The 27,051-nt window shown below is 37.6% G+C and overlaps 1 protein-coding gene across 1 annotated transcript; it reads left to right on the forward strand.

Moving 5' to 3' along the window:
* Positions 1–2,380: 2,380 nt before the first annotated feature.
* On the forward strand, positions 2,381–26,782 carry LOC102228735 (rho family-interacting cell polarization regulator 1-like). The gene is made up of 17 exons (XM_023332801.1): positions 2,381–2,533; positions 7,020–7,101; positions 7,217–7,348; positions 7,434–7,512; positions 8,378–8,401; positions 8,934–8,987; positions 10,661–10,810; positions 11,567–11,630; positions 11,705–11,748; positions 11,840–11,965; positions 15,611–15,759; positions 15,853–15,961; positions 22,851–23,393; positions 23,468–23,691; positions 25,372–25,462; positions 25,535–25,628; positions 25,707–26,782. Exons 3-17 carry the CDS (start codon positions 7,257–7,259, stop codon positions 25,748–25,750), a joined length of 1,887 nt encoding a protein of 628 aa, XP_023188569.1. The 5' UTR covers positions 2,381–2,533; positions 7,020–7,101; positions 7,217–7,256; the 3' UTR covers positions 25,751–26,782.
* The last annotated feature ends 269 nt before the right edge of the window (positions 26,783–27,051 follow it).

The raw sequence follows: 27,051 nt of genomic DNA on the forward strand, positions 1-27,051 counted from the left end.
GTGTGTACACTCAGGTCAAAATTAAAGGTTTGCTTTTTTTTATGTAAGTTCTGTTAATTGAGTGAAGCTGTTTTTTATTTTATTTTATTCTATTACTTACAAAAACCATGTCAAACTATGATGGTTTAAAGTTGCGGAAAGTGGCAGCAAAAAGCACCACCGCCATTCCCTCCTGCTGTCAGCTGACTGAGAGAAGGCTACACTACAATATGTGTTCCCGTTGTACTCGGAGCTGGGAAATTCCGACTTTCCAGTCGAGAAAAATCAACTGGAAAGGCATCCTAAGTCAGATTTCCCTCTGATGAACTGGCAGTAACTCCTACTAGCCCCAGTTACACCTGGTGAGGCGGCGGACTTCGCGTTTCAAAATGGCCGCCGCTCTCATCAACGGTAGAAAGATGTGGTGGAAGCATGTTTATTTTACGAGACGTACAACTAACACTACGTCTTAAATATTGTAGCGCCCATAACTCTAAACTGATCGAATTTAAAGTGGTGTTTGTTTATGTAAGACGTATTACAACGTTTATGAGCATCACCATGTTGATTTTTTTACTTCTTAACTAGAATGATGTTACTGCGTTGGTCTGACTTCGAACCAGCTCCGAATTTTGTGCCCGAGTGATAAATATTCACAAGTTCAGGTATGTGGATTTGTTTGTGGATCATTTGGAGCAACAGTAAGTGCGACTCAAATAATAAGAATTTGAAGTTGTTTTAATATACAATTATAAAACTCCTATAGAATATTTTTTCTCTGAGTTCAATTTCAGCTGCAAGACTGAAATTTGGGGCACATTTTTTGCCCCAAATGTGCATCCATAAACTTTTAATAACTGTTGCTCAATTTCATTTGCACACACTCAGAATGTGACCATAAACCGACAATGGTGTTTAGATTTCATGTGGTTTCTGAGAGCCACCTAGAGTTTCAACACTGATCCAAAGCTATACATAAAACAAATAAAAATGAAAAATACTGTAACTGAATAACTGCATTAATGGAGAGCAAAAGTTTTATTCTACTTGATGATAAAACTACTGGCAATAACTCTGTTAAATCTAGTTTGCTGACTACAGATAGTATTTTGTGGTGAGTTTGTTCTTTTTGTATTATTTTAACGCACACATTCCTCTGTTGACATATAGGGCAGGCAGAGTTTAAAAAAAAAATAATACATTTTCGGTCTTTTTTCCATCCTTATTACATGTTTTCAACCAAGTTCTTCCTTTTAATGTGTTTGCTTGTACATAATTCTTTTGAGCTACATGTGGAAAACACTGCATGGATTTTAGGGATTTTAGGAAAACTTGGCACAAACACGTGGAAGCAGTTTGCAGTTCAGAACGGTGTTACTTTTAACCTTCTGCAAAGGGAATCCACACTTTATTATCCCAGTAACATTACGTTTATTCCTCCTAATTTCTGTGCCTTGATTCTCCGATACTGTAATAATTAGTCGAAACAACATAATTTACCCAGCGGTGCAGCACACCACACGCTGTCAGCAAGCCAGCTGTATTTTATGAGTGAAAAGTGCCAGATGCTCGCCCCCATCGTCCCTTCATTCTCAGCCTGCGGGTCCAACTCGGACCAGCAACCCTCGGGGCATCTACAGCTCAGATTTATCCGTCGGAACCGAACCGAACAGGCCGCTCATTGTGACCGCTGCTCTGGGAAAGCGTTCGTCTCCTGGTCCTTCCTCTTTCTCGGAATAGTCATGGCTATTTGTTTCCGCTGCTTTCTCTGTGGTGTCGCCAGCACAGAAAAGGGCTAGCAACGGAGAAAACAGTAACTGAGGCTGAGGGACATGTTTGTTGTCACAGCAACTAGCCAGGCCCAATTTCCGGTTGAGGGAGCCAGATTTCAAAATAATATCAATAATAATAATAGTAAAACTCCGATATAACTTTAAACAAGTCTTCAAATGTTTTGGAACAAGCAATAATAATAATAATAATAATAATAATAATAATAATATACAATATTATTGAATATTGACAACTCAATTTATTTCAGCAACTTTATCACTAAGTGAAACATTATATAGATTAAATACACACCGATTAATGTTTGAAAATCCTTACATCTGTTATGATTATTTTCTGCTTACAGTTAATGTAAACATGACATTTCAAATTAGAATATTACATCCCACCAATAATATAAAACATGTTTTTATACAAAAATGTAACCTTAACCTTTTTTTTTTCCTAAATCAAATTTTGTCAATAAATAGGGAGAGATGTTTTTGCAGAAATCCCTTTTGACAAAAAAAAAAAGAAGAAGAAAAGTCTTTGGCCATTATTTTAAGGTCACTAAATGTAACTTGCTGAGCTTTTATGCTGAAATCTGATCACCGGAAGTAGCCTTGGGTGTTCGCAGCTAGCTTGATTTGGACACAAAAAACTGCGAAATCAGGGAGAAGGACAGCGCCCAGAATAACTGTAAACCTCTGCTAAGTGAGAGCAGCATCTCGCTGAGAATGGGACTCCGGCTCTACCCTCCGGGCTGTCGGACGCTAACACAGAGGTAGGACGCTGAACATTTATTTTATCACCAAGGTCACTGGAGGAACCCTGAGTGTTTTCTCTGGACTTGAGTCCGTCCGTCGGGCGTGAAGAAGTTGTCTCGCTGTGATGTTTTCCAAATAATAACAGTCTGCCTTCAGGCTCTGGTCGGCTCTTCTCTCGCTTTGTTTTTTTTTTATCGACTGTTTTGGTGTTTAAAATGCGTTCGGAGTTGATGGGGGTCCTTGTTTAGGACGGAAGGGACTTTTTGTGGCCTGTGATGAGCCCCTCTGGTCGGCTGTGGGGAGGGATATGAACGGAATACAAAGTGTGGATGTGGAGAGAAGAAGCCTCATAACTTCGAGCTCCATCCCTCTCTGTTAGTGCGGGGAAAAGATCTTTGCGGTGTTTATCCGCCTGAGTGGCCTACTGCCACCGCCGGGTAAAGATAATCCAGTAATCTGGAAAAGAGGTGGCTGCATTTTATTGTAACACCACTTCCCCTTCCTTTCCACCTCCTCCTTCTCCTCTTCCTCCTGAAGCAGAACCAAAGTATGGGTGAATGCAGCTGTGGAGCAGACACGGTTCCCTTTAAGACTCCCAAAATCACTAATCATATTCACCGTTAAATAGTAATTGTATATTGTATATATTGTATTCAAAAACATAATCAGATTGAGGTTAATTTTACACGTTTTCAGTTAAAATTAGGGGCGCACTGATTGTCGTTTTCTGGCTAATCGCCGATTACCAATTTTTTTAAAAACCTGACCTACCGATTCCGATTGTGGCCGATACAATTTTTTTTTTAAATCAGAAATATTGCTATATCTATATATAGCAAGAAAATCACCGAGTTGATAGCAGTGGGATGACTATTATTAACTGCAAATGTGAAGACATGACTTGGTGGGTCCATTTACCAGTCAAACCTCTCTCACAGAAGAGGACAGTGATTGATTTTTAGACCTTTACTGAGGTAGCTAAGATGCAAGTGTCAATCGATCACCAGTCTCCCAAAATGAAGTAGATCAACGCCAATAGATAGGTGCACCCCTAGATAAAATGCAGTCGGAACTAATTTACGTGATTCACCTGATGGAAATGAATGTATACCGATAAATAAAAATCAGTGCAGTAATTGCTTTTATGAGTCACCTAATTAGTAAATGGAGCCCACCTGTGTTTAATTTAGCATGAGTATAGATCCAGCTATTTATTGAAGGTTTGTTAGAGAACATGAGCGAACAAACAGCCGGCCAAGGAGCACAGCAAACGGGTCAGGGAGAAAGTTAGGGAGACGTTTAATGCTTTGAACAGCTCAGAGGTCTGGTTACAATAAGACGAGATAAGATGAAGTTCATGTGGACAGAGGCAGAGGTGTCAAAAGTACTCACATTCTCTAGAAGTACAGGCTCTTGTATGAAAAAAATACTGTAGTAAAAGCAAAAGTACAGGTCGGACTGTTAGTAAAGGAGTCCAAGTTTTGAAATGTACTTAAAAACAAAAGATAAAAAGTCATTTTCACCTTGGAGAATACAAAATGACTTTTGACAAATCTAAAATACTTAAAAAGTTCTGGTCATGGGGCGTGCTGTGGTGGTGCAGGGGGTTAGCACGCCCCATGTTTAGAGGCCTTAGTCCTCGACGCGGACGTTGGGGGTTCGACTCCCGGTCCCGACGACCTTTACCGCATGTCTTCCTCACCCTCCTTCCTGTCTGCCTACTGTGGAAAAAATACGAGCCACTAGCGCCGCAAAAACTCTTCGGAGAAAAAAAAAAGTTCTAGTCATACCAAATACGTTTTTTCGCTCATAGAATGCGCTGTGTTGGTATGTAGGTTTTAAAAATACCGATACGGTCGAGTTTTTCTTCAAACCAAATCTCTATCAGGATAATTTAGATAACACAAAACACAGCACATTCGTCACTAATTGTCTTTTGAGCCAAAAACAGAATTTTTTAAAATAAAGCCACAGATGGGGAATGTCTTGATGTCTCTGAATGTGTTCCTCTTTTGTTTGTGATGTTACTCAGGTTAAAGTCTCCATTAATGTTGTTTTTCTCATGCCACAGTGTGCTCTCCTTCTTCTGCTTTGCTTTGGTTGCATCCAATTGAATGGAGAATTACTGACACTATAACACACTTTCTGTGCACAGATTTTGTCCTTGATTGGACCTTTTATAAAAATAAAAAAAAATTTTAAATCCTGTCATACATGCACGCAGACACCTACGCTGTGAATTTCTGTGGCTATAAACAAGAAACACATGAAAATGAAATCAGAGAAGCTAATTCACCACAACAAAGTAGATTAGTAGATTAGTTCAATGAGAGTATCGATAAATTTGAAAATATGATTAATTGCGTGAAGTCTAGTGATTCACATCTCCTTTATATGTGACTGGTTTCCTAAGGAAGCACATTATAATTTTTCATGTTTTTCAGGAGCAGTATTGATTGTGATTGATTGTGTTGCTGTTTCATGTAGTCACAGCTATATAGTTGCATAACAAACAAAATATAAATAGTTATTTTTGTCACTTTTATCACAATAGTACCACAAAGTATTGTGATAAAACCTTCAGTCCATATCGCCCAGCCCTGCATTGCATGACAAAATGTGGGAAATAAAACTGAATCCTTCTTCTGAGGCACTGGATGTTCTTTCTGTTTTGTTTTCCAAGTCTTTGCTTGGCTCCTAATTTGAGACGAACAACTTACAGATTAAACAGCGAATGTGGAACGTTGTTCACTCACCAATGTATGGATTAATTTCTGGGATTTTTCTCAGCAGAAACAGCTGTCTGAACTTGTACTTTCACTGATTGTAATAAAGCTTTTCTGTTTTTTTTTTTTCTTAGAATAATGTACTCCAGTCTTGTGAGGTGTTTGTGAACAGTGTCCTCTTTGTGTGCAGCTCCGTACAGAGAGGATTAATCCAGTTAATGACCTCTATGTGAAAAAAGGGATGAAAGCACATCTAACAGGGGGCAAACTGAGCGATTAGCTCTCATAGTTATTAATATAAGAGCAGCCTGCTGAGGAGGACATGATGTGGGTCTAAAATGCATGGACGTGAAGAGATAAATTGGATTATTTCTGTCGGATTATCACAGCAGACGTTGATAGGCCATGTTTAATCTGTGAAACTAAAATTGATCAACTCCACCAATCCCTCCAGTCGACATATTCACACTGTTTTCCTAAAAAAGGTTAATCTTATTATGTAGCAATAATGCTTTGATCAAATAAAAGCCATAATCTGAGTATTTCCTTTAGGACTGAAACGATTAATCGAGATGAATCGAATTACTGAAATAATCGCCATCTAATTTAGTAATCGATTAATCATTAACTGCAGTATATAGGCTCATAAAAAGGCAATTTGCTGAAAGAGCAACATATTAAGAACAGTATTTTGGCCAAAACTGTACAAAAAATATACATGTAAAAAAATAAAATAACTATGTTCTACTCTGATCTCTTTAAGTGACAGATTTAGCTTGACTTTGTTCAAATTCAGTAAAAAAAAAAATCTCCTATTAAGCACCTTTTGCTTTCCAATTAATAATCAATTAATCAAAAAAAGTGAACAGATCATCTCTACAGTTTTAAGATATTAAGTTAAGCAGAAAGATGCTACAAATGAAAAGCGAATACTAGCAGAATGTTTTATTATTGCATTTTAGACAATAAAATGTTTTTTATTATTTAAAAAATTTATTGTTTATTGGTATTTCTAATATTGCAGAAAACAAGCTTAAGTAGTTCAATAAAAAAAATCTGCAGAATGTGCCAATTAATCGTCAGAATAATCAACACAATAATTGCTTATAAAATAATTGTTAGCTGCCGCTCTAGTTTCCTCTGCAACAGGTGGAGCGCCTCTCTCCATCTGCCACAGTGAGACTTTCCCCAGCAATGCCGAGCAGATGCTTTGGTTGCCGTCCCATCCAAGCTCCTGCTGGACAGATTTGCTTTGCTTTAACTCTCTAATCTCTGTTGTGAGAAGATTATTACTCCTCCTGTTGTAGTTTCTGCTCCTCGCTGAGCTGAAGCCTCGACATCTTTCTTTTTTTTCTTTTCTTTTTTTTTTAGCCTCTTGCACTCAGTGGAGGGATGGTTTTCTTATTCTTAGACCAAACTTGAGTGGAGAATTTCCTGTCTAGCGTCGGCCAGCATCAACTTCCTGCACTCCGGTGCTGGACGTGGAGGAGAGGGAGGGGAAAGGGAAGGAAGGGGAAGAGAAGCATAAGCAGACTGTACTCCCTGCTGCTGTCAGCTGTGGCCTCTGTGGTTGCTGCTGACATGCTGCTCGCCATCTCAGACTTTCAACAAAGCGGCCTGGACAAACTGAGGAAGTGAAACGCTGTGCATGTCCTCCATTTTCCTCCTCCTATTCACCCCTGTAATTACCAGAATCTGTAGAGAATCTCAAAACAACCACGTCAAATACAGACAGATGTGCTTTCCCTGTTAATGTGACCTTCTCATGTGATTGCAGGACATGTACTTCGGTTTGTTAAAGCCACAAAGCTACACTCAACCCTCCAAGCATGCAGTGATCGTGTTTCTCTGCTCAGCAGGTGAGTGGCGTTCCTTCTGCCTCGTTTCGCCGTCGCCTTGGTGCTTTCAGCTGGAACAAATCCCAAACCTCTTTATCAGAGAAGATAATTCTCCCTCTTCCTCCACTCTGCACAGTTTGATCCAAAAAAGAAAACGTGCCTTGTAAGGAAGCAGGATGTTCACAGGCTCCACCAAACTGCCACCCACTAAAACTCCCCAACCTGAGCGGCTGGATGAAGTTTATGCTGCTCTACGCAAAGGCTTACAGTGAGTGGAGGCATGAGTGGGTGTGGGTGGCTCCCTGGTGGAATATCAATTGGGGGGTAAAGATGTTTTTCCTTTGTCATGTCAGGTCATACCTGCAGGTCCACCAGCTGGAGTTGGACAGTCTGGGTCAGCAGATCAGAGAAAACAAGAAGAACAGTCGCCTGGTGAGAGCCTGTCCAGTCAAACCAGTCACCCCAGTATCTGTCATTCGGTATCAGCAGTGGCTATACAGCTATTGTTGAGGGGGAACTTCATATTGAATGTAGGGATGCAAGCAATTAATGGTTTGTTACAGGGTAGTGAAACTCGTTTTTATTTGGGGCCGAATCAAGATCAAGAACCGGTTGTGGCAGAAAGTATTAAGAAAACTCATTAAACAAAATGTTAAATTATGAATAAATAGCTTCTTGAAATTAAATAATACTAAACATATTTTCACCTTGATGTACTTTGGAAGAATACAGATAAAACTCCTTATTAATTAAAATAATATTTAAGCACAAAGCTGTTATATTAAAGGTTTTACTTCTAAAATCTGGGGGCCTCATGAAAACCTATACAGACTGGATTTGGCCCGCGGACCATCAGTTTGACACACGTGGTTTATTAGATTAAAAGTAGTTCCAATATATTATCTAATATATTGACGCCTCCTCGTAGTGTTGTAGTTTGGCCGCCATCCAGTAGAAGGCGCCGGCGTTCACCCTTAATCTGAGCCAGTTGATGTAGAAACAAAGATGGCGGCTAATCCTGAACAGAAAAGGGAAGCGATCCAAACAGAGCCTGATTTCGGATGTAATATTTACTTTAGGTGGTTCTGTTTCGAAATATAAACACTCGACAAGCTCCTTATGGTTCACTTTTATGGCGCTCACTCAGTGGAGCTGCATGACAGAGCGGCCATTGAGGTTTTAAAGAAAATGTGTGCTTATAATCGTTAGTCGATTGGTAAGATCAGTCTACTTTAGATTAACTCATTAGTCGATAAAGTGCCTTTCTAATTGATTGTTTTTATTTATCTCTTGGCAGGGGTCTCTGTATGAGTTGGATAAGGTGAGTTTCCTTCTGATTTATTTTTATGTACGAGTCTATGCATCGTCTGAACCAAACTACGTACAGATCCATCTGAATTCAATGGATTTGGACATGTGTACAAATACTTTTGGCAATATAATGTATGTTTTACTGTGCTGGGGTAAAGAAAAAATTAAAATGTTCTGGATTTTATTCATGTGATTGGCTCCAAAATCATCTGAATTTGTCTACAAAATGCTGTAAATCAAAATTTAAACTATGTAAATGCTCAGACGTCTAAATGTAAACATCTTTGTTTATTTAGGCTTTTTTTGTTTGACCTCGATGTTTCACATGTGATTGGACTCATTTGTGCCTGACCGTTTAGGCTTTGACAGGACACACTTTAAATGAGATATTAAGTTTTTATAGGTCTTTTCTGAGTAAATTAAGTAGAACAACAAGCCCCATATACTGGACTTATTTTGTTAATGCCAGCCCTGGAAACCTTTGTTTTACTGTCTATTCTCTATGTGACTGAATTAGCTGATGTATATTTCTTTTATTATAGCAAGTGAAAGCCATCGAGAGGTTCATGCGTCGCCTGGAGTTCCACCTCAGCAAGGTTAGTATGTAGATCTGATAAATTTTCTGACATAAGGGTTGAAAAAAGACACAATTCTGTAGGAGAGATGATTCCTGCAAAGATGTACAGCTTTGCAGTTTGTTCTCAGTTCTGTGGAGAAACATGTGATCTTGCAGCTCATATTTTAGTTTTAATGGAGGGCGTATTCAATGTTCACTATTTTGATTCTCCATTTTTGTCATCTGCTAGCAGACTCAGTTAATCTGAAGTAATCTGACATTTCAACCTCTGGATTTTTAGCCACTGTTAGTTCATTGCAGAGCTTTAAAAACAAACATTAAAAACTTCATTCTGTCACCAATTGGAAATCATTGGAGTGACATCAGCTCACCTGTCATATGTTCACGCTTTCTACAGAAGCAGCTACATTTTTGATTTATTAAACTCCAGAACTGAAAGCTTGGATGCTTGTTTTCTCATGGTTGGATGACTTGCCCTATGTATCGTGTAACTGATAATTTCCTGCCCACCAAAAACACAGAAGCAGTATTTTTATGGCTGTAATAATAACAGCAAATCACAAGGTCATGTAATAACAAGCTATTCATTTTGCCCTCGGTTCTGTGGAGAATGTTATTGGCTTTCAGCTCATATTTTTAGTTTTATTGGCTGACATAGTTAATGGTAACCCTCTGGATTTTTCATTTTCATCACCAGCCAGCAGACATGCTTGTATCCCGGGCCTCAGTTATTGACACTTAAGTGTGTTTTTTGTAATTTAGACTTTACGTTTTAAATTGATTTAAGTTTTGGTTTGTATGACTTGCTGTGTTTCTGGAGTACAAATATGATGATTGAAAGCAATAATTTGATTGTTTTTTTTCCTCTTAGCCACAATTCAAAACAGGAAAGATGAGAGAACATGCTGCTTAAATAAAAATAGATGTAATGCTCATATAGGATTCCTACAAATAATACTTACTCCTCTACATTTATCTGCAGTCCTAACCATATTTAAACCATTTAAAGCAGCTATAGACCAAACAAGTTCCCAAGCTTATCTTGGTACCAAACAGAGGAGAACAAATAGAGATTAAAGTCACAATAACAAAAAAACAAATAATCTCCAACACTGTAGAAAATATTCCAGTTTGAGAAACTGTGTTTTATGGCTTTATGGGATATTTTTATTTTATTTGTTTTTCTTTTTTAATAGATTTTTGTCAACATGAATAGATATTTTTCATTCTTTTCAGATTTTATGCATATTATACAGTTTATTATATATTTTTATTTCAGTTATGTTACACGGGGGTTGTTTGGAATAGCATTTATTTAGCTTTTTTCAAAACCTTTCTTTCTTTCAACCTTTCAAAGCAGCCGTCACCATCTTTAATAAAACTTTGAAGAATCTAAATTAATGAGTTACAATAATACTTAATTTTCCATTGGGATTACTAAAGTATTTTTGAATTGAATTGAATAATCCTGGGCATCTAATGAAGCATTTAACAGCTAAAGAGCAACACATAGACTTAAAGAGGTGGTTTGAAGTTAACGTTATCATTAAATATTTCTAATTTAAAGCTTGAGTGTGTGTTTTGTTGATTTAAAATAAAGAGTTCACTTTATAAAATAAATCTGTGCTTTCTGATCTACTATGATAAAAAACCTATCAATGCTTATCAATTGTTTGTTTGTGATATTCCCAGGTGGAGGAACTGTACGAGGCTTACTGTATACAACGGCGACTGCGTGATGGAGCGAGTAAGATGGTGGCAGCCTTTAACTCGGCCACAGGCAGCAAGGAGGCCCGAGAAAGCCTGAGCGAAGCCAATAAAGGCTACAGGGAATACACAGAGGCAAGTGGCTGACCTGGAGTCTGCTCGTTTTTACATAGCATTTAATCAAAGTCTGCCTTGCTAATTAATTTACCAATTTTGTCCAGGTCAGGGGTGTCTAAACATTTTGCTATGTGGGCCAAAATAGTCACCTCAAAAGCTATTGCAGGCCAAAATATCATTTTTAAAAACTAATGGCACCAAAAAGTGTTGCAATTTTATCTACTCGGCAATAAACCAAGCATAAACTATTTTAATTAAACAAGTCATCAGATTTGTTTTTGTAGGAACGGGCTTGTAGATCTAAAATTTCAAATGGTTTTAGTATGCTTTTCTTTTTAAATAAGTTATCAAATTTGCTTATTTTTTTAAATTTATTGAAGAAAACAGACATTTTTCTCCTGATCTCGGCAATAAAAACAGGATGTAGGTCGGTGTTCATTTGAAAACACTTGCTTTGTTTAGCCAAATTTTAATACAGCAATTAAAAGCAAATTTCTGTGCACCAAGTCAATGAGGACATGTGGTCCTAGTTACCATGACAACAGAAGGAGACCAGAAAACTCGGACAAGATGATCACTTTGTGTTGCTTCTCACATTTTTGCAAGTAGATTTTAATGTAAAAGTTGCAGTTTTGTCCTAATTTCTTACTGAATTGTAGCTTACACCGAATTGTTCAGTTCAGTATAAGCAGAGAAAGTTAGAAGAATGAATGAATATTGATTTAATTATTGATCTGTTAAGTGTGAGCCTGTTTTTTTTCCTTGCCTGTGTAGCACATGTGCTCCCTGGAGAACGAATTAGAAAGCCAGATGGGAGAATTTCATGTGAAGATGAAGGGTGAGTCACTCTTCACACTTACTTTGCGACTTCCTTCTCGCGGTCCAGTTCTCATTTCTTTGTTGACGTCTCAGGCCTCGCTGGGTTCGCACGGCTGTGTGCTGGCGACCAATACGAGGTAAGGCGCAGCCACGACGGGCAGACACAGTCAAACCGTTGGTTTCTGCTTGCAGTGGCGTCATGTTGTGGTTTATTTTGGGGGCTGGTAGGTCCTGATGCGGTACGGCCGGCAGCGCTGGAGGCTGCGAGGTCGTGTGGAGGTCAGCAACAAGCAGATATGGGACAGCGAGGAGTTCACTTTCCAGCCTCTGGTCACAGAACTGCTGTCTATCAAGGTAATTAAACTATTTACAGGATTTTTCTTTTATAGTAAAGTCAAAAATGACTGGAAAAATGTAAATAGAAAATAAAATCACCTGGTGTGACTCAGTTAGAGCACTAAGCAGTGGTCCTTAAAGATTTGATGGTGTAATTATTATTTTGTTTATTCAAAGTTTCTAGGCATTACAAAGGGTGTATGGAATAAAGGGCAACTAATATCAAGAATATAGAAGAAATTTACAACTTTATTTCCATCAGAACAGTATTATACAGGTATTTAGCTTGCTATAGTCTCACTACATTTTTACTATTTCATTAATTTTGAGAGAACAAATAATAAATAATTTAATCGTGTGATTATTTAACTGTTATTGCAGAAGTAATGTAATTAAACATTGTTTCTGCAGTAAAAGGGAATGACTTGGTTATATTTAGTTCTTTTTGTTTGTATGTACATTATTTTATGGCCACAATTTCTTAAATTTTTCCACATTTCCTCTTTCTAATATTCCCTAATGTTAGAAAGTCCCTAATATTTCATTCTTTTACGCTTCTCTCTGTTTGGGAGGATTGCAACAATTTGCACCAACTACTGTACAGGAAATTAGTAAAATAACATTTAAAATGAATCAAGCTCTGTCTTCTCAGTTATTATGTCAGACTTTTTAAGCCACATGTGTCAAACTAGAGGACTGTGGGCCAAATCTGGCCCGCCATAGCTTTTTATGTGGCCCTCTAAGTTCTAGACTAAATGTGCTTAAATATTATTTTATCAATCAAATCAAAGCATTTTTTATCTGTTTACTGCCAAATTATATCAATCAATCCCTCCGGTTTCTTGTGAATTATCGTGGAAATTCATGCAAAATCAATAAATCCCCGCACTTTTTTGCACCAATATATAAGTGGGAGTTTATTGCAGATTTTCCTCAAAATTGTCAAAAACTTTCTTATTTGTACTAAACAGCTGCCTCAGCCTTAATTAATGTCATGATCTAATCTAATACAACAAGTAATAAAATGTTGCATTTACTGTCATAAATAAGCACAAATATTTCTAAATTAGTACCACAAACACTTTGATTTTTATTGCATAAAATCACAAAACAGTTGGGAAATGCTTTAGGCCCTGCAAAAATGTTCAATATTATTATTTACTTTTACGAATTCACTGATATCTTTGTGAACAGATTTTTATCAATACATTCTGGCACAACTGGCCTTTTAAGAGCATTAATGATCTTGATTTGACCCAAAACAAAAATGAGTTTGACACCGCGGTTCTAAGCAGTTCTGACATGAACACAAATGTCTCCCTCTTAGGAGGAGCCACTGCACAGGTCTGAGGAAACATTTTGAATTATCTGATGTTGCAACTTCAATCTTTACTCCAGTATGGTCTTGCATTATTTCAAAACCTTATAAGCCAACAAATACAACCTTTAAACTGGTCCTGCAACAAACAGGAAGTCCTTGGAGCAATGCCAGCTCATGTTATGATCATATCTCCGAGCTCCTGTCCAGACATGAGCGGCTGCATTTTTTCATGTCATTGATGTGTGAAGCCAGAACTGAAAGTGTTTGTTTATGTTTTCTTATTGATATATTATTATATGTATAATCGTATCTGACTAGATTTCGCTTCTAAATGTCACAAAAGTAATTTTGTATGATGTTTTAACAGATTTTTTAAATTCCTTCTGTAAAATCCTGCTGGTTGGCTGTAAACCGTGAAATGTTTTCTGTTTTGTTTTGGCTTAATAGTGATCATATCAAAGTGATTTATTGTTGGATGGATTCCAGTTAGCAGGAGTTTGAAATGAGAGGGCGGAGGAGATGCTTTTGGGTTTGTGTTGACAGTGTGGGAAAAGGGAAGTTGATCAGCAGAAAGAACCTGCAGGAATAACCCAGAACCATCAAACTGGAATAAAGGGAATAAATCACTGCTATTGACATTGTGCTCAGGTTTCTGTAAAGTGGCAGAGAGGTGGTAATGAAAGGCTCATTACAGCAAATCTGGCTGTTTAGAGGTTGGGCATCCTGAAATAAACAAAATAAATTGACGCTGCAAATCATTCAGAGAATTTTAAAGGATAAAAGAGACTTCTTTCCATTGATTTCCATGAAATGATTTAACTATTGAGAGTTAATCAGTCATATAAAGCTTTGAAATTTAAAGGGGTCAAACTCATTTTCATTTTGGGCCATATCAAAAATCTGAATTGTGTCAGAATGTTTTGCTTAAACCCATTTAACCAGTAAAATATCAATAAATAGCTGGTTTGTTCCTCATTCAATATGTGTTTCTTTAAATTAGATAATATTGATAATTTTTTCACACTCATCGGTCCATCCAGGATTTTCTGACATCAAGAAAGGCCGAGGCAGCAGTCACTTAAACACAATGTTTTCGTCCAATTTTGAGAAGAAAATTGCAGTAAAAATTATTTTAAGAAATATATGGGGATCTGTTGATTTTGTGGGAATTTATGAAAAACTAGAGGGACTTATAGATGTAGTCTGGAGCCTAGAGGGCCATGTATACAGCTGCGGCGGGCCAGAGTTGGTCCCCGGGCCTTAAGTTTGAAACATGCATTTTTTATTTTAATTTTAAAAAATTGGTTTATATTTGTACTTAGCTTGAGATTATTTAACAAAAGATCTACCCCACATACTAATATACAAAAACTCATTTTTGGTTGTTCTGATGCATTTTTTAATTTAAATTTCCTTCTCTTAAATTATAACTCCATCACAAAACATTTTTTGAAAATTATGCAGAAGTTGATGGTTTCTGTCTTTTAACTTTTTTATATATTTTAAAAGGTCCCAGGATTTCAGTACCTTTGGTTTAAAAAATAATGGATAATAATGTAGGTTTCCAATAACCCAGTATATGTTGTCATTTGATTGTTTTTATTTTTTGTGTTGCGTACCATACTGGGTTCCTACGGGTGATTCAAAACCTTGAAAATGTGTACATTTAAATTGCTTTCAAGGTTTGGAAAGTGCTTAATATTCAAACATTCTAACATTTGATTAAAAGTGTAATTTTGGAAAGCATTATTTACAGTTGAAACCAGATATTTTTATACACCTGAAAAATACGGACATTTTTATTCTCACTGTCATGTTGAGGTCGTTTACCTTAACATGATGTGTTTGGATTGTTTCGATATGATGAATATTTATTACTCCTAATGACTCAGAGATTTATTGGTCTGTTAAATTAAGATCGGCTTATATTTTATACTTTAAATAACTTTATTGAAATTGGGGGATTTTTCTTCTTTTTTTTTTTGCTGAATTAGGGTGTCTGAGAGATAAATTTCAATACAAAGTTTTACTCAATTTTCTCCATGCTTTAGAATGTAGAAAACCATCACAAAACCTTATTAACAACAGTAATAGATGATGTCCTATAGTACTGAATTTACCCTCTTTTTTTCTTTATTTAAATGTGGTTCTGGAAAAGTTTGAAAACCTTTAAAATGCTTGAAACTGTTTTAATTTTACTGCGTTCAGAGTGTCTGTAGCAGCCAGACGACGCAGGGAAATGTCCTCCATGCTCTGTTTGCTGCTCGCCCTTTCAATGATTATTTCATGTTGAACGGTTTCTGAGCGGCCGCGCCTCGTGTTTGCTCGTTTCTGTTGTCAAGGTGACGGAGCTGAAGAGCCTGGCCAACCATGTGGTGGTGGGCAGCGTGTCCTGCGAGATGCTGGATCTGTTCTGCCCGCTGCCGCAGACGCTCGCCGTGGACATCAACGACCTCGGCACAGTGAAGCTCAACCTAGAGGTCACCTGGAGGTCATAAATTGTTCTCTCTCGGCGCTTCTCTCTCATTGCTGCAGCTGCTTTTATCATAAAATCTGACTCCCTGCGTTGTTTTTGTTTGTTCAGTCCGTTTGACAGGGACGACCAGACGTCCTCGTCCAGCACGGTCTCCAAGCGACTGCTGTCCAATCAGAGCCCTCCGGACACGCCGTCCATGCGGGAGCAGGTCTTTTACGTGAGTCCTATTAAACTGATTTTACTGTTTTCATTAAACAGTCGTCTTTATTTACACTGGCTCAGAAAAGTATTCACACCTTTTGAACTTTTAAGCTTTTTGTCACATTACAACCATTAACTTTAACATTTTATTGGGATTTTATGTGGTGAAACAATAAAAAGCACAAAACTGTAAGGTGGAAGAAAAACAAGTCAATAAAAAGTCAGAAGGGTAATGCATGAATTTCAATATCTCCCTTTATTCTGATTCATTTTAATCTCAGTACAGCTACAGCGGTTCTGTGAAAGTCTGGAAACATTAGTGAACAAAAAGGAACATGAAGATGACAACAAGCAGGTCAGGGAGAAAGTTTAAAGCTGCATTACATCTAGGGCTGGAACGATTAATCAGATTACTCTTGATGAATGGATGTTTGAAAAATTTAGTAATCAAATAATTAACTGGAGTATAGAGATTGAAATAAGGTCATTTGCTAAAAGCATATGATCAGTAATTAAGCAAAAACTACAAGAAAATACATGCATTTTGCATTTTTCTATAAATATTTACTAACTAATTCCATAGAAAAATCTCCCGCTAAGCCCCTTTTGCTATGAAATTATCAGTTGGTTAAATGACAAAACATAATCAACAGATCAGCCCTGCACTGTATCAATAAGTTTTTCACATGTTGATGCTAGCAGTATTTATGCAGATGCATCCTTTCCTACAGATGATTTTTATTTTAATTATGAAAATGGCCACACGACAGTCAAAACAATACAAGAATAAAGTTTTAATTCTACCAGAATAAAGTCATAATATCAGGAGAATAAAATAGTGACTTCATGAAAAACAATGAAACATTAAAATGAGGAAGGCTTTGCATCTTGTGAAGTTATACTTGGGCATCAGCCTTACAGATGAGGAAATACTTCATCTTTTAACACATCAAACTATTATCAGTAACAGGAGGCCGGAATATATTTTTGAAAGAATAACCACACAGACTGAGCTTTTTTTCTTATTTGAACAAAGTTTTTCTTTTATTTTTGCATTTTTATTCTGCTCATATTATGACTACATTCTTGTAATTAAACAATAAAAAATGGTGTACTCTGTTACAACTTACAGAAGAGATGTTAATAGCCACTTTTAGAAAATATTTTCTTTCATTTGTAATTTCTTCTTTAGAAAAGAAAGTAAGGGAAATAAAAATTATTAAAATCAGATATCGGATGTGGTATGAAATAATTTTAAGTCCAGCCTGACTTACAGGCAGAGGCGGGTAGAGTCCCCACAAATTGTACTTTAGTAAGCGTAGCACTACTTCAACATATTTTTACTTGAGTAAAAGTAAAAGCAGCCATCCAAGAAATTATTCAAGGAAACTAAATTAGTATTTGGTGAAAAGTACTGAGTAACTGATAAAATGATCAATCTTTTAATGTTTAAAAATTACATCAGACAGACCGAAATATAAAGTCAAGTGGAAATTTTGGTATTTTAAGGACCGAAATGTTACTTTCTTTATAAGTAACAAAATAAAGAAAAAGAAAAAATTTTCCAAAACAGTTTCTTTCAATAAAAAAACTTATGAAACTTGAACAAAAACTGTTTTTGGTTAAAACATGTTTGTTTTTCATTCAGTGGGTAGAAAATCTAGAAGTTTTACTCAAGTAAGAGCAGAAATACTTCATAATAAAATTACTCAAGCAAAAATAAAAAGCATAGCGTAGTAAAATTACTCCTAAAAGTACTGTATTTTTCAGACTATAATCCGCTACTTTTCCCCCCCACGCTTTGAACCATGCGGCTTATAGCCCGCTGCGGCTTTTCTGTGGATTTTTCTTCAACCACCAGGGGGCTCTGTAGCAAGAAATGAATCACTGGAAGTCAAAATTGGAAATCAAAGAAAGTGTTTCATTTAGAATGAGCAGCACGGAGAAATGTTTTCAAACTCATAACCCCCTCATCATGGAAACAACATGAAGAAGTTCATATGATGCAGCTTTTAAGTTGAGGGCTGTCGATGTGGCAGTACAGGAGGGAAACAGAGCCGCTGCCCGTAAGCTCGGCGTGAATGAATCCATGGTTCGGCGTTGGAGACGGAGGGCTGAGTCCTTAATAGCAGATTTATTCAGTTGAAAAACCGAGAGCATCAGAGATACCAGGGGCTTATAGCCCGGTGTGGCTTATATACGTACGTTTACATTTTTAAAAAAAAACTTTGTGGGTGCGGCTTATGGTGAAAAAGCCCGCTGCTATAGTCTGGAAAATATGGTAATTTTTTCCCAAACCGTTACTCAAGTAAATGTAATTAGTTATTCCTCAACCCTGCTTACAGCTGTAACGTGAAAATGTTAATTTTTCTTTACATAAATAAGAAAATGCTCTACTTTGTACTAATCTGTCACATAAAATCCCAATATGTTACGTTTTTTCTTACATGGCAAAAGGAGGGAAACATTCAAGTGGTTTGATTAATTTAGCTTTTTTTGTGTGTGTATGATTCATGTTTATTCCTGTCATTTCACCGGCTTGCTCTGTTTCAGCTGCTCCCCAGTTGTTGTGTGTGTAGCCGTAGCTCTGGAGTGTGTGACGGGTTTCACAGAGGCTTGTGTGACCCAGCGTGTGGCTGTGGGACCCACGGCGCGAGTGGAGTGAATGGCAGCAGCGGGGGCTTGTTGTGTGGTGGCAGCAGCATGTTTGAGCGAAGCTGTGGCTGTTTGATAGTGGTTGAGTAGTGCTCCAATGTGTCCCTGCTCCTCTTCCTCACCCTGACGAAGAGCGTGCCTCATTGCGGGCCGCGCCACGGCCGCTCGCTGGCGGCGGCTTTTCCAGGTGTGGCGTCGTCGCTACGGTGGGAATTCAGGCGAGCGAAGCTCCACTTAATCTCATCAGAGCCGGTGTGTTGGGCCGTAGCTTTAGCGTAGTTTGTAGTTTTTAAAATCAAATTGATCGTTGTTGATTTCCAATCAGTTCCTGCTAACGTTTAATTTATGTTTAAACTAGTGACAACGAGGAATGGGCTGGGTGTCAGTGTAGAGCACATGTGTCAAACTCAAGGCCCGGGGGCCAAATCTGGCCCGCCGTAGCTTATCACGTGGCCCTCTAGACCATCAATAATTCCCTCCAGTTTTTCACAAATCTACAAAATTCACACAAAATCCACAGATCCCAATATTTTTTTTTCTGATTTCATTGAATTTTTTTCCCTCAAATTTGGCCAAAAACATTGGCTTTACGTGACTGCTCCTTATTTGATGCCAAGTTATAGTCTGTGACCGATACAGCGATTAATAAAAAGTCGATGGATTTTTTGATTGTTTATTAATCAGTGTGAAAAGATGTTAAATATAGTTTCATTTTAAGAAGCACTTATTGAATGCTGAAACAGCTACTTATTGATATTGTTAGCTATTTATTGGGTTTTATCAGTACATCCATCCGGCCCTTCAAGAACGTTCAGATTTTTAATACTGCCCAAAATAAAAATGGGTTTGACACTCCTGGTGTAGAGGTTTTAAAAAGACACATTTTTGCATTTATGTTTGGACTTAATGTTGGATGTTAAATTGATTTTAACAATCAAATGTTTGGTTTTTGAAGATGAAGAATAAAGTAGCAATTTTATGAGAACTCAAACATGAAAAATAAATTAAATGAGGAATGAGCGTATAGTAAATATACTTTGGTATAATTTTTTTACAGATTATACTTAATACTTAATAGAAATACTTAATGTTTTAACAAGTTATTATTAGTAGCAGAACTTTGAAACAATTATGCAAACAACTGTCTATTCCAAAAAAAGAACCACATGAACTGAGCTGCTCATGTCAGATCCTCATGAAGCTTTTCTCTCTCAAACTTATCTCGTAATTTTAAGACCATTCTCTGGTAAAAAATTAAATCAATATTCTGATAATGGAACAAAAATTCCTGTAGCCTGACCCTGATTCTCACAGAAGGGATTATTGAAATAAAAGCCACCTTTTGACTAATATTTTTTGTCATTTGTATTTTCCTTTCTTCTTTCTTTTTTTTTTATAAAAGAAAATCTCTATAAATTGGATCTGTTGTGAAAAAAAAGAGATAAATTTTTTTAGCCATGTCACGCAGCTCTAATTTGACTACAAGAAAAGTCCAACTTTGATGTTTAGAAATTTTGTCAGTCATAAAATACACAACTATTATTAAACTAATAATACTTTAAAACTACAGGTGCAGGCTGGCTACCTGAGCAGATAGGCCAATTAATTAACCAACAAATATCAATAAAATGGCAAAAAGCACAATAACTTTATAACAACATTCATAATCTTTTCATTTTAAAAATTATGTTAAAACCACAAACTACATTGTATTTATTGGGATTTTATGTGATATACCAACGTAAAGTGGAACAACACTGTTAAGTGGAAGGAAGTTAATGCATGATTTTAAAAATAAATTATGTAAAGTTGTGAAAAAGTGTGTCACATTACATGGAGCAAACACATCTGTTCGTTGGTAGTAAGTTTATGTTTTATGTGTCTGTAAAAAGAGCTACTTCAAAAACGTCCAGATTAACGGGCACTGTGCCGTTACCTAGCAACCTCTCAGCCCAGCCCGTTACCTAGCAACCCAAGCGTTGGCTCAGTTGCTTTTACTGCTTTATGCTGCTGGAAAAGACAAATGTTTTGTTGTTGACTTACCATTCAGAGAAGATATTTAGAGACAGTTGTATAACTGGGCATCTGTTGGCAGTTATTTTCTTGTGCGAGTGCAAATGTTAGTTTTGTAGGCTTATTTGGATTTTAGGTATAAAAAAAAAATGTAATGAACATGTTATATATAGGTCATGGACCTTTCCTAACCTCTTCAGGAAAGCATTTTAAGTCACCTCTAAGATAAGCTCTTTATTTCCAGATGATGGATTAAACAATACTGAGCAAGATGTTCAAAGCTGTGGATATTGTTTTATAAACTAACCTTTCTATAAACTATTCCACTACTTTACCCCCAACCTATCTGCTGTAGTCTTGGGATTTATAATGTTATTTATTCACTAATGTTCTTTAAAAGACCTCGTAGGCTCTCACAGGACACACAGTTGTACTTTATTAACTTTATTTGGGGATTTGTGAAAGATTTAACCGAGTGGCTTCAGACTGGAGAGCCTGAATACAAATGCATGCCGCACCTTTCAGAGTATATTTGTAAAAAACAGAGAAAACCATTTATCACATGCGTTGATCAGTCTCATAAAAATCCTAATAAAATACAGTGAAGATTAAGAGTAAAGCCAAAGTATCAATAAATTAATATTTTCTGTTTTTCATGACAATGTATTAGGATCAGGTTATTTTAAATTTAGGTGTTTTTTTTCTTGTTAGAATCTCATACCATCCCATGTTTACTTACAGCTTCATAAAAAGAAAGGCGATCATTTAGTTGGTCAATTATTTGCCAATGAAATCAATACAGCAACAAAAGGGAAGCTAAATGAATCATCTCAACTGACCTTTCCACGACATCTTTAAAAGCAAGATGAGTCTTATTTGGTTGAGTTTGAATATCTGCTCCTCTGTTCATGTTGGATTCAGTGAAGTTTAGTACCAAACATCCACCGTCGTCGGCTAATCGGCTGAAGTCAAAGCATTCCTCTCCGTTTTCTAGTTTAAGATTTATTGGCTTCTATTCACAACTTAAAGTGCTTCACTCAGCAAACCAGATCCAGATTTTCTCCGTGTTTTTGTTCGCAACATGAAGCTCTTTTAATACTGCATGTTTACACACTGAGGACATCTGGGAATTAGTTTTCTCTCTTGAAAAATTACTTTTTTCCTTCTCCTGAGGTAAATCCACTCAGCAGATATGTAGATGATGCTCAACACTGTTCAAAAAGTTTTGAATTATAATTTTGTTTTTATTGAATTGAGCATTCTTGTAATATTTTAATGGAGTATTTTAATAAATTTCTTTGTTTTCTGGAGTTTGGTTCAGATCTTGAAGGACGTGAAGAAGCGAAACCATTTATTACAGAACATCTGTGATGAATGGTTCTGCTCCAGTTTAGGTTAATTTCTGCTGTTTAAATGGGACCTAGTACACAAAATTCATATTTTGCATCTTTTTCTACTTTCACTTGGGTTCCTGCTGGTTCTAAAAAAAAACAGCCAAAGTGCTTAAAAAAAAACACTTAGTTGTTTTCCTGGAATAAGTTGATATTTTTTGGTGTCTGGAAAATGAGCCGTTTCAAAATCCTCTCAATTATTAAGTCATATTTGACAGGCACTGCGCCATTACCCATCAACCCTCCCAAGCCCACCCCGTTACCTAGCAACCTGGTTTTGGTCAGCTGGTTTTATCGCTGTTTGCGCTGTACAATGGCTGCTGGAAAAGACTGGTGTTTTGTTATTGACTTACCATCCAGAAACTTGCTGTTTTCTTGTTGGTTGTGCAGGAGGCTCTACTTCTGCTTTTTAAAGACGTGTGGTTGTATAGTTGTGCATCCATTTTCACGTGTGAGAGTAAACGTTGAGTTAGTGGGTGGGCCAGCCGCAGATTATTTGGATTTAAAGTGACAGGAGGACCTGAAACATCTCATTCTGAAAGAGGGCAGAACTAATCAGACTAAAATATCATCTAAGAATGATTTTGTGCAAAAAATGTGATGAACATGTTTTGTATAGACTATAAATCTACCCTAATCTGTTCAAATCATCTTTAAATCTGGACCTAAAATGTGCTTTTAGTTTTCCACACCTATATAAAACAGCTACTGTAGAGATTTTCCGTCTTCTGTTTAACCCTTTCAGTATCTGACTCATAGTTTGTATTATTATTGTTATATATTAAATTTACATTACATTTACTAACCTACGTGCTGAAGTGACAGGGATAATTCTTTCTTCACCAGTCTCTGCTGAAGCGTCAGGGAGAAATGGAGAACGGCACGGTTTGGTCCAACTCCTCTGAATCATCAGACGACTCCTCCAGTCCGGCTCTGGCTCATCACACTCAGAGGCTGACGGCCTCCAACCTGCTGCAAGCTACTCCCACCACTCAGCTGTCTGCTGCGCTGCCCAAGTCAAGCGTCTCCACGCCGTCGCTCTCGTCCAACCAGGAGGAGGACGAGACGGAAGGCGTGGACGTTTTCCCTCAAGCTGAAGCGGTGCCGAACGGCCACCTGCGGGCCTCCTGCTCGGACTGCGGTGCCGCCGACAGGGCGTCTGTTCAGTCGGAGGACCTGATCTCTGAGGCCTCAGCCGACCTGAGCAGCTGCTGCCCCGATGAGTTCTCCACGCAGCTGGCTGTGGACGTAAAGACGGAGCCGCTCGAGGAGCCTACAGCCGAACAGACTGAAGCTGAAGATGAGGAAGAAGTCTCTGCTGAAGCTGCAGGAAGACTGCAGGAGACGCAGACCGTCCAGGAGAGCGAGCCAACGCCGGACGCTCCGACGGTGGGTTGAAGGCTAACTTCAGCATGTCTGTCTGTGACGCCGGGCGCCAACCTGCTGCGTCTGTTTCTCCTCAGGCGCCTTTTCCTACGTCTGCCAGCTTCACTCAGGAAGTCGAGACCGCCCTCGAAAGCTTCGACTTTCTCAACTTCTCAGATGTGGAAGAAGAGGAAGAGGAGCAACAGCAGGAGGGTGAAGACCAAGAAGAGCAGGATGGGCAACAGGAAGAGGACCAAAATGAAACGCAAGACGAGAAAATAGAAGAAGAAGAGAAGAATGTGGAGATGTTCTCTGAAGGAAGGTCAGTACCTACAGGATGAAATAGTTCCTCTGATTCTTTCTGCTCTGCATGTTTACTAAAAAAATTACAATTCAAAAATACTTTATTGATCCTAAAGGAAAATGAAATGTTGTTGTAACTCATATCAATTCAGATTATTCAGAGTTATTGTAGATAGTGATGGAAAAGTCTAATTTAAGACTTTTTAAGATCTTTTTAATGCGAGACTGTACAAGCATGAGGGCCACGCTAATAAAATAAAAAACAAATAAAATGACAAGAGTTAAGTCAAAATAATACAAGAAAAAGATCATAGTAATTCATGAATAAAGTCATAATTGTCCAATATTATTCTGGTAATATTATTACTTTTTTCTTAGTATTGTCCTAAAACTCCATCATAAGCTTGAATGAAACACAGGGCCCCATGGTTGGGGCCCCTGCTGGCTCCTATGGGGTTGGCAACAGAAGTGGCAAAAACAAACGTCGTCCTGCCAATTAGTGATTTATTTCAACTTACCCACGATGGATACAAAAAATGCTAGCTAACTATTTAGCAACAATATATTAGCATATTAATGACTCAAACTTAAATACTAGATTGAATAGTCCTGCAACAATATTTAAGATCTGTGATTAATGCATTTAAGACCAACTTACACTTCTTATGATAAATTTAAGACTCTTTAAAGAGTGTGTGGACACTATGGATAACTTTAAACACTACAGACATGTGGAAGGCAGGATGTTCTTAAAGAGACAGAGGCCCAATTTGAAGGCGTCAAACTGCAAAGGTAAATTTCTTTTAAGTTATCTTTGACACGTACAGCATCTTTACAACTGAAGGAAACTTATGTGTTAAAATGGCACTTTGTGCCTGAAATATACATGATGTGTTTGCTTTAGAAATGCCTTGATCCTACTGGTCAGCCTGTATTCAGTCTTAGGGAAGGAAGTGAAGTGAAATGAAACTTGGATTTTAAATAAATTTGGTTAATGGTTCATGATTTAATAAGGAGAGGCAATCATGTTTGAGTGTTTATAAAGTGGGATTCAAGGGCATTTCCAACAACAGTTCAAAAACAAATTAAATAAATTGGGACTAAACTATGAATTTTAATTTAAAACTACTTACTTGCATCTTAGATGTAACACAAAGTGATTGTGTTTTCCAAGCTTCCTGGTGGTTTCTTTCTATTTTCATGCCAACAGGGACATCTACTCATTGACTTACACTCTAATGTAAACCAGCCAAATGATTTAATTGCTCAATTAAAAACTGGGCTAATATTTTCAAATTTCCTTCGAAATAATAAACAAACTGGGCGCCTTTTATTTAACAATGAAAACATCAAAAACCATTTGAGGTTTTGGATCCTTTTCTACAAAGAAAATTTTATTACTTAGTTATTTAAAATATGTCATACTTAGTTTATTGATGAGTAGGTAAAAAATGAAATTTTTTTTCTGATTTTAGTTTTTAAAAATGACATTTATTTGGCTGCAAGTACTTTTGAGCTGGTAATTTTGGCCCAAATGACATTCCTGATATGGAGTTAGGTGATTTTCCCTTTTAAGTAATAGAATATGATGTTTTTAATTTTAAGATTATTTTTGATCTGACAGAAAGCAAATCATGAACAAATTTGTAAGGGTGTAAAAACGTTTTCGTCTTGCTCCGGTTTTTTTCTGTCTCACCAGTGATGTAGAGGAAGCGGATGGCCTGGAGTTCCTCATGGAGGCTCCAGAAGGATTTAGGAACTCGGACGAAGACCGTTTCTCAGAATCGCAGGTAAACAGAATCCTCTTGAAGCTCCGGTGTCACTCTGGCTGTTTTTATGTAAATATTTGTCTGATTTTAAAGGAGTCCAGTGTGGCGGATGCGCAGGATTTGGGCCAAGTGGAAATTCCAAACGATAAAGACGAGCGACGCAGCGAGAGCGGAGACGGACCTCCTGGTGAGAGACGCGTGTTAGTAAACAGAGGTGATATCTGTGAGTCGGACCGCCGCTTTATGATTCTGTTTCACCGTTCAGGAGAGGAAACCTCACAAGACCAGAGTCCTTCCACTCCCAGCTAGTCGGCCACTGCTGTTGCTACTGACTCTGCTAACCCATTCGTCCCGCTCTGACATCCCGGTGCCATCGCGCTCTGCAGAATCGCACACCTCAAGGACGCTCCACTCAACGCTCAGACAAACAAGCTCCGCCGCCACGGCGGAGCTTGTGCTCGTTTTTTCGCCTCGTTTACCAGGAAAACATGAATCGCGCTCGTCTCTGGGTTAAAGTGGGACTGCACTTTTCACAGTTTACATTTCCATATACTACTTGTGTCCAGAAACATTTCAGGAACAGATCAAAGCGGCCTTCTGTTTTTTGCATTCGTTCGTGCATTTTATAGAAGAAATTATTTTGAAATGATTTTATAAGTTTTTCTTTTTCAGGCCTCAGAGAAGCATTCAAGTACCTAGTTGCATTAGAAGGTTTTAAGACCAGTAACCATCAGAGCTACATCAGCCCGACGCTTTCATTGTCAGAGGAAAGACTACGAGCATGTGATGTTTATCTGCAGACCAGAAATTGTTTCTAAAGCAGGAATGTTCCCTGAAAACAATCCTCTCCTTCAATATCCGTCTCAGCGCCGCAGCTGAATGGACACCATCTATAATCTGCGAACATTGAGGAGTTCAGAACTCCTTCTGGGCCGGCCGTCTGCAGCGTGCGACTATATTTAAACCTGCATGCGTAGCTGTCTCATGCTGCCAGCATGTCTGTATTAATAATAAAGCTTAACTGATCGGTTTAAGTGTGTAAGCTAGACTCCGCTCCAAGAAAACCCACTGTGTTCCAAAAAAAGACTGCCTCCAGGGGGCGCTGTCGTCTTTTAATGTTGTGCTTTTGTCTGTTTCTTCAAAAAGTGCCTCAAGTGACATAAAGAGATGTTAAAAGGTCCGGCAGTGGACGATGGCAGTGTTTATTTTCTGAATCACTTTAAGAGTGTGCACAATGAGAGATATTTACAGTTTCATATTAAGAATTGTATATGTCCCGACCTGTTCAAAAGGTTTATGTTCAGAAATGTTTAAACTTTATAAAAGTTTCTTTAAAATGAATATGTTCTGCTGGATTTGTTATTTTTCAGAGTTGCAGGAACCAACACCACCAGTATTTGTGCTTTTTACGTACTACCTTTAACTAGCTGACAACGTTCTGTTTCTCAAATATCTAAAACATCAGAGCTCTAAATATGAATAAGAAATGTTGAATATCTGTTAACATGCACGTTTGTGTTTTGTCTGAAAATAAAGTGCCTGGATAAACGGCAACAATGGCTCAAGTAAAAACAAAACCAGAATGGCTTACAAAAAATGTAATTATTTGA

Source organism: Xiphophorus maculatus, chromosome 4 (genome assembly GCF_002775205.1).
Source record: "Xiphophorus maculatus strain JP 163 A chromosome 4, X_maculatus-5.0-male, whole genome shotgun sequence".
Lineage (NCBI taxonomy): Eukaryota > Metazoa > Chordata > Actinopteri > Cyprinodontiformes > Poeciliidae > Xiphophorus > Xiphophorus maculatus.